We start from the raw sequence: 16,645 nt of genomic DNA, 5'->3' as shown, positions 1-16,645 counted from the left end.
CTGAAGAGGACCACCGGAGGGCCAGCAGCCACATGGGAAGTGGCTCGACATCACTCATCATCAGGGACATGCGAGTCAAAACCACGAGGAGGTACCACCTCACACCTGTTGCAGCGGTGAAAATCAACAGAAGCGACGGGTATCAGCGAGGGTGCGGAGGAAGGGGAGCCGGGTGCATAGCTGGTGGGACTGCAAGCCGGGGCAGCCAGCCTGGAAACAGCGTGCAGCTTCCTCAGAAAGTTCAAAGCAGAGCTACCTCACGACCCCGCAGTTGCACTACTGGGTATTTACCAAGAAACCCCACAAAAATACTAACCCAACAGGAGACGAGTACCCCTATGTTTACAGCAGCATTATCTAGCCAAGTTATGGAAGTGGCCCAGGCATCCACTGACATGAATGCGTAAAGAAGATGCAATGCATACGCACGCACACTTGCAGACACACTTACACGCACACACATTCTCACATACATGCACACCTGCCCACACTCACATGTGCACTCACACACACCTGCACACATTCACATGCACACACACTCATACATGCCCACACTCACTCACATGCATACTGGCGAGTGCACACACACACTCAAATATTACTCAACCATAGAAAGGAATGAACTTGGGGTGCCTGGGTGGCTCCATGGGTTAAGGCCTCTGCCTTTGGCTCAGGTCATAATCTCAGGGTCCTAGGATCGGGCCCCATATCAGGCTTTCTGCTCAGCAGGAAGCCTACTTCCCTTCCTCTCTCTCTGCCTGCCTCTCTACCTACTTGTTGTGATCTCTGTCAAATAAATAAAATCTTAAAAAAAAAAAAAAAGGAATGAACTCTTACCATCTACAATGACAGGAACGGAACTAGAGCATATTATGTGAAGTGAAATCAGTCAAGAAAGACACCGTATGACCTCACTCATCTGTGGAATTTTAAAAACCAAACAAGTGAGCAAAGGGGAAAAAAGAAAGACAAACCAAGAAACAGGCTCTTAACTCTAGAGAACCAAGTGATGGGGACCAGAAGGGTGGTGGGAGGGGGAGGGGTGACTGCATCAGATGGGAATTACGGCGTGTGCTTGTCGTGATGAGCACAGGGTGATGTAGGCAAGTGTCGAGTCCCCCGTCATACACCGGAATCCAACAGAACACTCTACATTAAGTCCTTGCAATTAAAATAAAAACTTGATAAGAAATTCTTTTTTTTTTTTAAGATTTTATTTATTTATTTGACAGAGAGAAATCACAAGTAGACGGAGAGGCAGGCAGAGAGAGAGAGAGAGGGAAGCAGGCTCCCTGCCAAGCAGAGAGCCCGATGCGGGACTCGATCCCAGGACCCTGAGATCATGACCTGAGCCGAAGGCAGCGGCCTAACCCACTGAGCCACCCAGGTGCCCCGATAAGAAATTCTTAATTAAAAAACTCTAAAGATAGAAATTAAACCATAGGGGTGCCTGGGTGGCTCAGTGGGTTAAAGCCTCAGCCTTTGGCTTGGCTCATGATCCCAGGGTCCTGGGATAGAGCCCCACATCGGCCTTTCTGCTCGTCGGGGAGCCTGCTCCCCGCCCTCCGCCTGCCTCTCTGCCTACTTGTGATCTCTCGCTGTCAAATAAATAAATAAAATCTTAAAAAAAAAAAGAAAAAGAAAAAGAAAAAGAAATGAAACCATGACAGGTCACGGTTTTGAGTGTTCAGTAAAAGCAACACTTTGTACCATGAGAGCCCATCTTCATCTTTTTCCTTGTTACTTTTCTATTTTTATGCTATGTTAGAAAATTAGTTCCAATGATTCTGTGTTGGCTGTTTATGTGCGCCTGTTAACAAACAAGCAAACAATACTACTCTTCCTGATGCTATATCCACTGTGGAAAGTCTGTCGGACGAGGGGACATGAAACAGGGCAGCTGGTGGCACAAGCTTGGGGACACGAGGGCCCATGTGGCAAGTGCAAGGACACACAGGGCCTCACTAGGTCTGTGTCCTGCAGCTACTGTTCTGACTATATAATGGAGTACAAAGGACAATGTTCTGTTAGACCCAGGCTTAGCACACGGAGGCCCAGAAGCTACACCTGGCTGGCCACCCGTTTCTGGGAATCAAATGACCGTGAGATGCAGCCACATGTGCTCAGTCACTCTTGTCTAGGGCCATAGTGACTTTACTACTGTGGGTGTGGCCTCCTACGCCTGATACAAACCATATGGCCCTTCACAGAAAAAGTCAGCCACTCCCCATTCTAGACTCCGGAGTTGGACTTTCCAGAATGGTAGCCACTGGCCACACACAGCTCGAGTTTATCAAGCTTAAACACAATTCTGTTTCTCGGTCCCATGAAGCACATCTCAAACGCTCAGCAGGCACCCGCGGGCCAGGGCTACTGTCCCGACGGCAAAGAGAGAATGTTCCCGTCACTGCTCTCGTTCAGCACTGCACCAAAAGAACACTCAAGAATCCAGGGTATGATTTCAAGTTGCTAACGGAACAGAGCAGCATTATGATCTATGGCCTCTTAGTACCATAATTAACACTATGATGGACATCTTTGTATCTAAGTCTGTGTATTTCTGATAACTTGGACAAAACCCTAAAAATGGTCAGAGACCAGGCCCAGTGTCCGGACACGCGGGGAGCCTGTCCCATCTACCCACGTCTACCTGCACCCCTCAACCTCCACATATTTATTTACCCACAAGCAGAGTATGAACTTAGTTCAGCATTACTTAAAAATTCAAAAAGAATTTTTTTTTTCTTTCCAAAAATGTAATGCAAAACCAAAGTTAAAAAACAACCAACCGGGCACCTGGGTGGCTCAGTGGGTTAAAGCCTCTGCCTTTGGCTCAGGTCATGATCCCAGGGTCCTGGGATTGAGCCCCACATCAGGCTTTCTGCTCAGCAGGGAGCCTGCTTCCCTCCCGCCCCCCCCACCACCCCCACCCCCGCCTGCCTCTCAGCCTACTTGTGATCTCTGTCTGTCAAGTAAATAAATAAAATCTTTAAAAAACTAAACAAACAAAAAACAACCAACCTACCAGGAAGTTCCGAGGAGAACAATGAGCTAAGTGGCCCAGGGATCCCACCCTCCCTCCACACCCAGCTGTTCCCATCGCTCTCCCCTCAGCACGTGCGGCTCAGCTCTGGTGACAGCAGGTCTTTGTGGGACACGGGGTGCCCACCAGCCCCCGGGACACAGGCAGCTTCCACACAGCGCACAGCTATGACCCATGTATACATGAACCATTCCTCATCCTGGGAGAGTTTCTGGGAAGTGAGCGTGGCGGGGGGCAGGCGGTGTTTCCTTTATTTACATTTAGGTCAAAGCCATGCTCAGACACAGACAAGGATCGTCAACACCAGGCTGATTCAACCGCTCAGTTCCTAGGGCAACAACCTGCACCTAGAAGTGTCCAAAGCAGTCATTTCCCAAATCATCAGTTTGGCAGAAGCAAGCCTCGCTCCCTCTGAGCGTGTGGTTATCGCAACACGACTTCCTCACGAATACATAAACAGAACGGGAGGTAGAAGCCAGAAGGATTTTACTGGCATCTAGAACCATCCTGAACCAAATGGCAATGACACGGAGCTCGTCAGGTGGCCAAGCACAGAGGCCTGTGGCCAGGGCAGCCCCACACCCAGCACTAGCCTCAGCAGCTCCCATGTTCAAGATGTTCAACCCAGATGTGCTCCATACCACCAGGGTGCCCGGCTTCCTGGGCAGCACTGGCAGCCTCGGTGCAGCGGCTCCAAGGCCCATCACACGAGGGCATCCCCAGAGATTGAGGCCCTGCAGGGGAAGGGGCTGCCGAGGTGCTGTCTTCTGTGCTATGGGGCAGGGAGCCACCAGGAAACGCTCACTGAACACCAGCAGTTTGCTAATACTGACAGAGCTTCTACGGGTCTCCTGGAAACAGCTTTCACGAAGTGTCATCTACATGTCATCGAAGCCAATTCTGAGTGCACACGCAGTCTCAGGCTGCTTGCAGCTTGCCAGGGGCCCCACGCTGCTCGCAGTCAGCCCCTCACTGCTCCCCCCCAAGCCCCCGGAGCCACAGGTCTGCCTTCCCCACTGACAGTTCCGTCTTTGCTGGAGATCTCATAGGAATGAGCTTTTTCACTAAACACGACGTTTCTGAGCTTCATTCGTGTTGCAGCATGTGTCTGAATTTCATTCCTGCTCAGGCCGAGCGCTGCAGCTCGGCACGGACCAACACAGCTTGCTGACTGACCCAGGCTCCAGTGCTGGACCTTCGGTTGTTCCCACTGTACTTCCAGAAATCCCTGAACTCTTTCCTAAAGTTTTGTTTGCATTGTGGCATGGCACTGTAATGTTTGGGTTCTTCTGTCTTTCTACCAGCAACATGTGCGGGTCCTGTCTCCCGACATCCAGGGCCTCTCCGTATGGGATTACTGTTGACTTTAGAAAACAATGCAAGGTCAGTGTTTCTGTCTGTCCGGGAACCCGAGGAAGCCCCGGAGGCCTGAGCGATGATTAACTTCTTCTGCCCAGAGTCCAAACTACAACTCAACCACTATCTCCTCATCTTTTGTTTGAAAACATAACTGCAGTACTTCCGCAAGCAACAAGCATGCAGAAACAGTGCCAGCGGACAAGCCGGCGGAGGGGCGGGCAGCGGGCATGGCGGGCGGGCTCGGCCCACAGAACCAGGGGCGGTTCTACAGCTTTGCTCACTCTCACTATAAGTAGACCAGATGCAAATCTTCGTAAAGCCAATTTGTTTTCATAATTGAAACAAAATTAAATATCATGGCAACAGAAATTGCTTAACTTTGGTAGAAACCAACAGTGAAGGTCAGGAGCAACACAGCCGTCCCCCGTCACTGGAGAAGGGGATGCCATCTATAAAGGTGGGCTGGGAAGGAAAGTCAGAGCCAGCTGGGTGTTAAAACTCTGTATATGCAGGAGGCGAGAGGCTCTGGGAACTCTGATGCCCAGGTCTGAGGGTCAGAGTTCAAACCCTTGCTCAAAGCCTAAGTGAGCTTTGTCTTCCCCTTCAGGTGCCCCTGATTCCTCCTAAGGGCATTTTTTGGATCTGCTCAGCTGAGGCTTTATCTCTGATATGGGCAGGTGCCCGAGGCAGGACTGAACCATCCCCATTGTGCAAAAGAACTTTGCACAGCCCCTGCCTTCACAAGGAGTATGAGCCCTCCCTGGGGGGGCGAGGGTGGTTACCAGGCCTGTAGGTGACACCCAGGTGCAGACAGCAGCAGCCTGAGATGAGTCCTGATTCAAGGGGAAGAGGGGCTGTGGTCTGCGGATGGGCAAAGCACTGCCCCCCCATCCCCGCCCCCACAACAGCGCCTGAGTTTTAACTCAAGGAGAGGTCAACAAAAACCCTGACTAAGCTGGGCCAGAAGCAGATGGAACATTAGATCGGATTGGTTTTGCACAGTTAGACAAAGTATAATTTAATTGCAAGCAGAAAAACAGATCATCAAAAAAAACCCCACATTTTTTTAACCAAGTTTATCGAACTCAGATGGCAGGTCTACCCATACTATGTATTTACAAACCACCATAAACAGGCAGGATGACACTGGGTGCTCTGCACGAGGTTCCAGCTGTTTGCAAAGCAGGGGTATTTCACAAATGACCAGAGACTGACCTCCTTGAAGAAATGGAGGCCCCGCAGTGTAGGGAGGAGGGGCAGCGGGAAGGGTATAAGGGAGGGTCACCAAGGAGGACCTGAAGCTGCGAGAACCTGAACCTGGCTCAGCTGGACCCACCCCTTTGGGGTTGGGGGGCCTTACCGGCTCACTAAGGAGAAAACCAGGTATGTCTGCAGCCGGAGTGGTGGGGCCTCACCCCTCTCCTAAGCACTCAGCAGGGAACTACTCTGCTCCCCAGTACCTGAGGCTAGCTCGAGTGGGTAATACTCCACGCCACAGACCCTCACGCCACTCACCCCAGTGCAAACCCACCCTCCATCTCTCCTCTGCACAATGTACCTTCTCTGACGACTCCCCCCTCCCCAAATACTTGGATGAAACAGACCAGCAGAGCAGGTCTGAGCTCTCAAGAAAACGTGAAAACCCTGAAGGGCATAGATCTAAGTTACAATGGAAGCTATTCAAATGGGACTCCACTGATTTCTCAAGTGGGGGACAAAACTTGACTCTATTCTCTTGCGTCAGAAGATCTGGCAAGCCATTCACCGTTATGAAGAGATGCTTCCCTGTTCACTCAAGCATCCCCAAAGAAAACAGTTTTAACAGGAGGCTAATTTCCAGCAGAAAAGACCCCGGAACCTGCTGTCACCACCTGATCCCACTGCTGGCAGTTCAAGGGTGCGACGGGCGGGCAGATCCTCTCCAAGCATGAACCTGTCCTCTGCCCAAGAAGAGCACTTTGTTCAGGGAGGGACTGACTCGGGGACAGTAAATGACACCCTTCTGATCTTCCCAGCACGTAGCTGGGTTTTAAAAGTGCAGCTACACTTCCGTGTGGCAACAGGAAACTTGTGTTTGTTGAACGGCAAACCGTGTGGTAACAGATGAGGTCCTATGCTACCTGCACCTTGTCTTCCCAGCAAAGTGGGCACGGGACTCTGACCTGGACTTCTGGCCCCATGTTCACACCAAGCCCTGACTGGACAGCACAGGGGCCCGCCTGGCAGCAGTGAGCCCAGCACCTCAATCTATCCGTCCGCACACTCATGGAAGCATGCAGCGAGAGACACACAAGGCAGAAGGGGCCTCACCGACCACGCCACTCGGAGCGAGGGGGGAGCAGGCCCTGCCAAGACCCTGGCTGCCGATAAGCAGGGAATGTCAAAGGGAAGACAGTCAAAGAGAAGGCTCCCAGCACAGATCCGACAGAGGCTGTTACCCAGAATGTATAAACAGTTCTCAAAACTCCATCATAAGATAATAAACAACCCAATTCAAAGTTTGAACACACACTTGACCAAGAAAGGGATGGGGACAAGCATGACGGGAGCGCCCGACAGACCAGGTATACTGATGGGGACCAATGGGAACCCTGCCCCTGCAGGTGCGACACAAACCCACAGCCGGCCAAGGCCACAGACGGGAAGAGAGGCAGCTCCCAGCTCCCAGTGGGCCCACTCCCCGGGGCTTAACCGAGAAAGCGAACTGAGTTCACACAAAGACGGTACACAAGTGCTCAGATCGCTCTTGTCTGAAATCACAACCCAGAAATGACCCAAACATCCTTTCTCCCAGTCCAAGGTAAGATCCACAAAAGGGAATACTCCTGCAGCAGGAAGGCAGCCCCCACGTAGAGCTTCAGGGCATGAGTGCCGGAAGCCAGGCAGGCTACGGGCAGCCTGCATCATGCATGTGACAGCGTCCTGGGACAGACAGAAGGGAGTGCCCGCAGTAGGGCCGGACATGGTCGGGGGCTGACAGAATGTCCCAGGTCTTTTTTTTTTTTTTTTTTAATAATGTCCCAGGTCTTAACAAGTGGCGGTCACACAATGATGCGCTTGTCAAACTCTACCTTCAAAGGCTGAGGATAGTGACGAGAATCCCGGGGCTGCGGCATGGCCGCGGAGTGGGAACAGCACAGGACCTGAGGGGAGGCAGCAGTGGAGCTGGAGGCAGCAAAAGGGCCATGTGTTTGCAGAAGCAGGCGGCCAGAGGCAAGATTCTGAGGAAGTGGCTGATGAAATCTGACATGTGAAATGGTGTAAAAAGAATCTGAAAACTTAGATTGAAAATTTGTATTTCAAAATAATTTTAGAAGAAAAAGCCAAATAATGAAATATGCTTATCCTAACTTTTTTTTTTTTTAGAGGTTTTATTTCTTCGAGTGAGAGAGCGTGCTCACATGAGCAGGAGATGGGGAGAGAGAGAGGGACAAGCAGATGCCCTACTGAGCAGAGCCCGGCAGTGGACTCGATCCCTTGACCGAGATCATGACCTGAGTCAAACCAAGAGCTGGATGCCACTGACTGAACCATCCAGGCGCCCAGATCCTGCCAACTTGATTGGAATTCATTCTAAATTCATTCTGCTTGGACTGAAAAAAGCCTTCGGAGCCTGACCGTCCCTCACTGACAGCCTGTCGTGCCCCTGTGCCCCTCTCTGCAGTGTGACCTGGCAGCACAGCCAACGCCACGCCAGCACCAGATAAAAACGTCCCTGCAGCATGAGGATGGCCCTGTGCACACACACCACATGCGGGCAAAGAGCCACAGTGACTCGTGCAGAGCTATCAGCAGACAGCCTCAGGTTCTGTCCAGGACCAGGAAGGGAGGCATCCCGGACCTCCCATCCGACGCCGGTCATGGTATCCCGACCTTGGTGAGAACCCAGCCAAGACTGCCCGTAAGCAAGCCTGCACAGTCTGCTGCCAGGGACGATGAGCGAGACGCCGCCTCCAGGAAGCCAAGGGGGACATGCGGGGCTGGATAGGATCCGCCTTCAGAACTCTGTTTCCCTCACAGGCAAGGAGGGCATGCTTAAAAATAAAATCCCAGCAACCTTTATGTCTAATGTCTACATTTTTATTTATTTTTTAATTATTATTCTTTTTAAATTATGTAACATTAGTCACCATACAGTATGTCATTAGTTTTTGACATAGTGTTTCAAGATTCATTATTTGCATATAACACCCTGTGCTCCATGTCTGTGCTTTTAAAAAGATGTTATACTGTCAGACTTTACCAAATCAGAAAAATCCCTGCTAGCAACTAATTTTTGTACCTTTTTTAAAGTTGTGTGATCTCCCCTCATACCAACTGTGCCATCAGGAGGCAAGGCCACATGAGAAGACACGCTGAGCACAAGTGGTTTCCAGAACAGAAGGAACTATGGTGTGCAGGTGAGCAAGGCAGGGAGGGGGGGCCCGCTCCCACAGGCTCCCCGCCGACACTGCTCACACGGAACTCAGGGGCTCGGAAGACACGCACACACCATGCACGCGTGTGCTCAAGCGCAGCAGGGAGCCACCATGAAGGACGGATGGGAGGCCATGAGGCTACCTCGCCCGAGTCCCACAGGCTGCACCTTAGCTATGTCCTGGGTGCGTACTCTCTGTGATTGTTTGGGTGAGGCTTAGAGCAGCTCTTCTTCTAGGGGACAGAGCACCACATGTTCCTAAAAGGCCTGCTGCCACCAGCAGCCACACACCATGCTGCACAGACCCATGCATCCACGGCAGCCCACACACTCCCTTGGATAAAGCCGGCCTGGGGGAGAGGGCATCACAGAGGCGTCCTCACGGTTTCGAGTGACACTGGAGGCTGGGGACCCAAGTCCTGGCCAAAGTGCCTCTCTGCCAGCATGCTGCCTGAGCCCGGTCCCCACGGCACAGCTTGGGAATGCCCTTCTCCTTGGATAGAGACCCCCACCCCCACCCCGCCCATTACGCAGACCTGGGGAAGGCTGCACTCACCTGGTGAGGGGTGACGGGCTGGAGGGGGAGTGGCAAAGTCAAGCTTGTCCTTGAGGTCATCTTCATTCTCCCTCTGCCACTGCAGGCCAACCTTCTCCCAGAGGTTGGCGGCCGCGAGCCTGTGAGCACAACATGCATCAGGGCCAGCAGGTTGTGCAGAGGCCAGGTGGAGGGTGCTGCGGATGAGGCCCTAAGTCTCTCCCCACAGGGGGCTAGGGGTTCATCCGTAACCGATGTCTGTATGTGCGCCCCAGGCACTACAAACAGAAGGCTATTTATAAACCACAAACCAGCAAATACAACCGCGAGGACAAGGTGGGCTTCCAGGAGAGACTTGTGCTCTCGGGGACAGATATCCAGAGAATAAAGAACCCCACACTCGCAATAGGCCTCTGAGCCCCTTAGAATTGAAGGCCTGACAGTCCCCCCAGCACTACGGCCGCTTACGCGATCTCTGGTATGTCGTCTTTGAGGCTGCTCAGCAACAGCGGGATGAGCTTGTGAAAGAAGGAGTAGCGATCGCGCAGGTCCAGCAGCCAGCTCCCCACCACGCTGGTCACCGTCTGCCGCACCTACACGAGAAGGCAACAGGAGGCTTTAGCTGGGCACCAAGAACTCAGGCACTGGGCACCCGCCGTGCCACCCGTCCAGGCTAGACGCCGGCCTGAGGTCCCAGAGCAGCTCTGCCATCCATGCTGGGCTTGCAGAGAAACCGTCTGGGCCACCTTGTCTTGCTCGTGCAGGCCCGTGTCCCTGGGGCATGGCCTGATCCACTGCCGGCTGAAGCAGAACCACGCTGCAGCCCCAGGCATTGCAGGATGCCCGCCCTCGCAGTCTTCTGTGTGGGACCCCCCCGGCCAGGCTGGGCACTGACGGCAAGCCCCCAGGAAATGTCAGCTTCCAGAGGCCACGCTGCCAAGCCCTCAGGTCCTGGAGCCCCAGGGCCTCCCGGGGAAGCCAGCAGGGCACCCTAGCTCTGCTGCTGGTGACCTGAGAAGGTGACGTGCATGCTTCTGCCCACTGTGCCCACCACAGGGAAGAAACGAGCTCAGAAACATACTCAGAAACACACGAGGTGCCAAAGGTCTAGCTCCCCGACAGCGGAGCCTGAGGCAGGAATCCAGGGGTGAATCATCACAGGAAGGAAGCAGGATGGGGCAGAGGCCAAGCGGAGATGTGGCTCAGCTGAATCCTGGGGGAGCTCAGGAGCACAAAGGCACCACACGGAGGCTGTCTCACCAGGGGCAAGGGCCCAACTACTGGCAGTGTGTGTCTGCTGTTGGCTGGGGCTGACCACAGGAGGGAAAGCACTTGCAGGGACTGCGGGTGAAGTGTGCCCCGGGCGGCACCCAGGTCAGGGTGTATGTAGGAACTTGGACTTGGGGTAGGCAGCTAGACAAGCAGAGTGCACCCTGACCTGCCTGCTGCCTTCTCCGAAGCTCATTCTCCCTTCTGGAAAATGAGAGAATAACAGGACACGTGCCACTGGCTCCTGGTGAGCAGGGAAAGCCCCTGGCACAATGCTCGACTCTCGGGAGGCGCCGGGGCACCTGGCTCACTCGCCCGCCTGCCAGTGTAAACAGCACAGACGGTGGGAGGCAAACATGCCTGGGAGCAGGCCCCTGGGGCTCCTGCTACTGTTGCAATTTCTTGTATTAAATTAGTTCAAAATACAAAGTTGCAATATGAAATAAAAGGCTGGTTATTAATGACATAAGCAGGTAATTAACAATCAAACCCACAACTAAAGATCCCAGAGAATCTCAGATATTCTTTCAACAAAAACATGCCCGATTAAAGGTCCAAGGACCTAGAAACAACTGGACACCTGCAACAGCGAGGAGAGACTTAGCAAAGAGCGATCTCTCCGTGTTGTCCTTGTGTGTGATCCTAGTGGCCCCAAGGCTGCTGCGGAATCAAAGTGCCTCACAGCTAATGCTGTGAGAGGCCCAAGGGTCATTCTTACCATAAAAGTACCTGTAATAAGCAGCACCACACTCGAAGCTCAGCCTATACCACATGCTGGTGGCACTCGAGAGCTCAGCAGACACCGAAATCCAACTGTGACCGAGTCTGGCATCAGACAGATGCAGAGTGAGTGGGGCCACCGCGGGGACAGTGGCAGGCACTCGGGAGGACCAGACCCCAGAGGGCTCTTAACGAAGGTGTGTCAGGCTAGCGGGGGGCATCAGGGACCTGCAGGGACCCACAGGAGCCCATCTAGCTGCGCTCACATGACCCTGACACTCTACCCACATGTTGGCACAACAGGGGGGCCCCATACTCTGGACAGTCACTCTGACATCCCCCAAGACCAGGCTCTTTTGCAGGTTGGAGACTTCATGTGTCCCCACGAGTGAGCTGGGAGAGCCTGGGGGCTGGCCTCCACGCAGCTCCCGAGCCGCACAGATGGGTCTCCCCCCAGCCTCAAAAAAGCTGCACACCCCCATTATCACGAGAGTAATTACCCCTTTCTCACAGCTCAGGAAAACAGCTCTGAGCAGAGTTGCTAAGTAACAGTTTGACTAAGCAGGAAATCCGTCATCTTGAGGAAAAAAAGAAACATGCACTGAGAATTCTTACTCTCCTAAGACAGGTTTATAGATATGGGATGTTGGGCTAGGGAACCCACACACATCCGATCTGTTAGGTCGGCACGCAGAGCCAAGGAGGAACACACGTACATGAACACGAAAGAGAACTTCCCACTCTCCTTTAACTTGGAACATCTCACCTCTGCTTTTTCAGTCAAGAATGAGAGAACTGTCCAGTCCTCATCAGGAGGCCCTCTAGTCCTGCACCCCGTGCTCCGCAGATGCCAACGAAGCACCCATCAGCCCACGGGGCTCTTCACTGCACCTGTCAAGACCTGACGGTAGCCCTAGGCGCTGCCCGCTGGACCAAACCACCTTCTCCAAATTCACTCTGAGCTTGAGCATTTCAGACTTGAGCGTTTGGGGGCTGGGGGAGGCAGCGGGATCTTTTCTACCCAGAACCTGTGTGTAAACAACTGTCTCGTGAAAGTGGCTCCGCAGAACACCACTCTGGTCCCATGCTGACCAAAGGCCTTGGATTTTAAACATCTTACCTCATTTTAAGACCCATTTTTAAAATAAAAAAAAGTTTTACTAGTATCAATATTTTGTTTTTTAAACATTTTATTTATTTATTTGACAGAGATCACAAGTAAGCAGAGAGGCAGGCAGAGAGAGAGGAGGAGGCAGGCTCCCTGCTCAGCAGAGAGCCCGATGTGGGGCTCGATCCCAAGACCCTGGGATCATGACTTGAGCCAAAGGCAGAGGATTTAACGCACTGAGCCACCCAGGCACTCCTAGTATCAATATTTTAGTATCTAGTAACAATATTTTAGGAACAAACCAAATTTTATTTCAAATATATAGTATTCAAATTCTGTTAAAAATTAGCAAAAGAGGCTTCAACTGAATCTGTAACATTTTCATTTTTCAACCTGAAAAAGATTCCGTGTCATATTTACTAGGCATGCAGCGGATGGGAACAGCCACTGTATTTGTTGTTATTCTTCCTTCGGCCTGACATCAGGGGACAGAAAGCGGGAAGGGGGAGGCAGGAAGATCGCAACCAGCAAAGCGCACCCTGTGCCTCATTTTCCCGAACTCACATATGCTAGGTTTTCACCGATGTGGTAGAAATCTCATACCTCCTCTAACAAAAAAAAATAGCCACAGAGCGTAACCCTTCTCTGACAGAGCAACAGGCTTCTGTTTTTTCGATGTTCTGACTGGGCCAAGGATTCTGATACCTGTTCACCCTCCAGCAGGACTCCATCCCCCTGCAGCCTGGAGTTTATAACATCCAATCCTAGAGACTCTCCAAAGCCACCAGAACTGATGGGGGAACACGATCCTCCCCGCACACGCCCTTCTGTCCCTACACCCCTCATTCCTCAGCACCAGTGAGATCCTCAGAGCTTGTGAGACTATGTCCCCTGTAAGGGCTGGAGCAGGACCTGCTCATTTCCATGCGTCATTAGGATGCTGCGGAGGGCAGGTGCCGGGAAATGCCTGAAACCTATCCTGGATGCCTGCCGGGCCCCCAGCAGTGAGGCAGGTAGGCCAGCCAACCTCCAGCGTGCTGAGCTTTTCCAGGCAGGCTCCCACACAGACACCCATGTAGCTCGCATGTCCCAGGCACTTTAGCAACAGGGTCAGAGTGCTTTATCCAAACTACAAAGAGTACACGCGATTCTGGCTTCTAGCCCAAACATTACCGCCTGCAGTAAAGTGGAGTGCTTCTCAAAAGTAACTGTGACCCCAGGGCAACCGAGGCCTGTAGTGAACACGTGACTACGGATCACGACAGAACCCTAGCTGGTACTCCTCCACTCCCATGGCACACACAGGATGAGGTGGGCCTCTCTGGGCCTGAAGCCCACCACATTGGAACAACTCCACACTGGGACAACTCCTTTCTACATCCTCAGACATGTCCTGGAGACCCGAGGTGACAAAGCTCCAGAGGGAGAATTCCAGGAGCTACACGGCCCATGCTCTGAGCACCCATGTCTCCTCGGTGAGCTTTGTGTCTCTCGTGCCCTGCTTCCCCACCTGCGAGGTGCAGGTCACCACAGACTCCCTCCAAAGGACAACACACACCAAATGGGTCAATTCAGGCAAAGCACTTAGAGGAAGTGACTTCCAGGTGGCCACTCACTCTGTAGCTCAGTGACCTGGAACACAGCCCAGTGGGTACAGGAGTTGCTGGACGTTTCCTGCAAGTCACAAAAGCAGTGAGAACCTCACCTTCTGCACAGAGGGTGGTGGGATCCTGACAGGCCAGGGATGTTTATGGGACTGAGGGTCTATAAGTGGCCCAGCCCTTGAAGTCCCAGCAAACATCCACAGAGCCCAGGACCATGAGGGCCTGAGAGCTGATGCAGATGCAGGAAAGAGGCGTGTGACTTCCCTGCCCACTCGTAGGAAGGAACTTTGTGATCACCCCACAGACTGGACCCCACATCAGCATGAAAGACGTTGGGCAGTGGCCACACTGGATTTGAAAACCCATCTCAACCGGCCCTGGAAATCATACAGAGCAAACCAAATACCACCGGGAAGAAATGGAAAAAAAAAAAAAAATAGTGTTAACAATGGAGTGCACTTGTTTTGCAATATCAAGTAATAAAAAAATAGTTGCAGCCCCAAAGTTCAGGAAAGCCTGTGACCAAAGAAACACAGTATTGTCCTTGGTGGCCACAAAGAGAAAGCAATCAGCTGAAGACTATCTCCCTCTTCTGTGGAAATGCAAGCTCTTACGACCTGGAGTCAGGGCACCAAACACCCATGTTGTAAGCTCAACAAACAGATATAAGCCATTCCCCAGCTAGTTATATATAGAGACCTACTTACAGGGAACGATGGATACACAGTTAACACTGTTTACAGCGACCAAGGGATAAACAGTGACCAACGGATACACAGTTACACTATTACAGGGACCTCTGTATACACAGTCACACTATTTAGAGGGACCTATGGATACACAGTCTCACTATTTACAGGGACCTTCGGATACAGTTACACTATTTTCAGGGAATGGATACATAGTTACACTATTTACAGGGACCTATGACATAACTACGCTATTTATAGGGAGCTCCTGATTGATACACATAATGCTGCTTAGAGAAAGATGCCAATACACAGTTATTACGCTACCTTGAGGAAAGCCATTTCATCTGTGACACAAGGAAGCCTCTGTCTTCTCCGCCCTGCCCTATCTCAAGCAAGTTGAGGCCCTGTCCCAGTCAGGGCAGTGGTATTGTTTTTCACTGGAATCCATTCTGGCCCTCACTTCCTGCAGCCAGGTCTCTGTGAGTGCTGACCTAGCACCCTGCCTCCTCCCTTGGCAGAGCCCAGTTTTGCTCTGGGTCCCTATGTCCAATGCTGTGACATGCCGACCCCACCCAGCTTCAGGAGGGGCCCATTACACTCAGCTGGCCCCGACACTGAATGGACAGACTGGTTCTTGGCTGGAGGAGGGTCCCTTTGTCTGTCCTCACACCCTTGTTACAACTCAGGGAGATATGCAGAGGATAAAAGCCAGCAAGAAAGGTAAAGCAGACGTCCCGGGCAGGCAGTGTGCCACGCCTGGACCCTGGTCCAAGACATCATGGACATGCACCTAAGTGGGGCCTTCTGTCCTAGCCCCTAAATCCCCAAAGGGTACCAACATCCTGCTGAGAAGGATGCCCAGGGTCACTCCCTCTCACCTCTCTGTCCCCTCAGGACTCCCACAACAGGTGCTAAGCAGCTCTAACCCTTCTGTGGATGAATAGGCATCGTGACCCTTCCAGTCCACAGGTGCACATGCGCCTGCAGGCAAACTGCACCAGGAGCCCCACGAGTTGAAGGTTACAGCATATTGTAGACCATCTGGCAATAAGCACACGAAAATATGCTCCCCATCACTACTTGTGAGGGGAAAAGAAGTCAAAACCACAATGAGACAACATTTCACACCCATTAGGATGGCTATAAATCAACAAACAAAAGCCAGAAAAAAGCGTTGGAAGAACCTAGAGAAATGGAAAACTTTATGCATTGTTGCTGGGCATTGAAGATGGTCCAGTCACTGTGGAGAACAGTTGGTGCCTCTTCAGTGAGCTACCAGTAGAGCTGCGGTGGGCCCAGCAATCCTACTCCCTCCCTGGTCTACACCCACACCCAAAACAAGTGATGCTGGACTCAGAGATGTGCATCTTCATGTTCAAACAGCACCAGCCACAGCAGTTGAGAGGTGCCAACACCCCAGGTGTCCATCAATGGATGAACAGACACACCAAATATGGCCCATCCACACCACGTGTGCCGCTCGGCCTCAGAAAGGAGTGGAGCACTGACGCGTGCTCCTGCAGGGGCGGCCCGAGATACACCAGACTCAAGGGAGGAGGTCAACACGATGGTCATGGCTTCTGCTTCTATGAAGCACCGAGTAGACACAGTCACACTGAGAGAAAGAGGTTATCAGAAGTGGGGGGGCAGGGAGGAGTGGGGGCGTTACTGCTCAATTCTGCTCGGGATGCTAAAAAGTTTTGGTTGGTGGCAATAGTTGCTTTACATTGGGAACATACTTAATGCATCTCAACTCCACCACAAAAATGGTTGAAATGGCAAATTCTGTGTTACGTATCTTTTACAAAATACTTGAAAAATAACATAACCTACCAAAAACATTGAACACTCAAATGAGGGAATTACATTGTATGTGAGTTGTGGCTCAATAACACTGT

The 16,645-nt window shown here is 52.1% G+C and overlaps 1 protein-coding gene across 2 annotated transcripts in view; it reads right to left on the bottom strand.

The window, feature by feature from the left end:
• The window catches only part of DNAAF5 (dynein axonemal assembly factor 5), a 45,563-nt gene that overhangs the window by 25,226 nt on the left and 3,692 nt on the right, over positions 1-16,645 (bottom strand). For both annotated transcript variants that reach the window (XM_059153837.1, XM_059153836.1), the window contains exons 3-4: positions 9,823-9,947; positions 9,376-9,494 (exon numbers count right to left, since the gene is read on the bottom strand). In XM_059153837.1, coding sequence (XP_059009820.1) covers positions 9,376-9,494; positions 9,823-9,947 — 244 coding nt within the window. The remainder of the gene's footprint in view (positions 1-9,375; positions 9,495-9,822; positions 9,948-16,645) is intronic.

This window comes from Mustela lutreola, chromosome 17 (genome assembly GCF_030435805.1).
Source record: "Mustela lutreola isolate mMusLut2 chromosome 17, mMusLut2.pri, whole genome shotgun sequence".
Taxonomy (NCBI): domain Eukaryota; kingdom Metazoa; phylum Chordata; class Mammalia; order Carnivora; family Mustelidae; genus Mustela; species Mustela lutreola.
The sequence above is the reverse complement of the archived record's forward strand: the minus strand, read 5'-3'. Positions and strand labels throughout refer to the sequence as shown.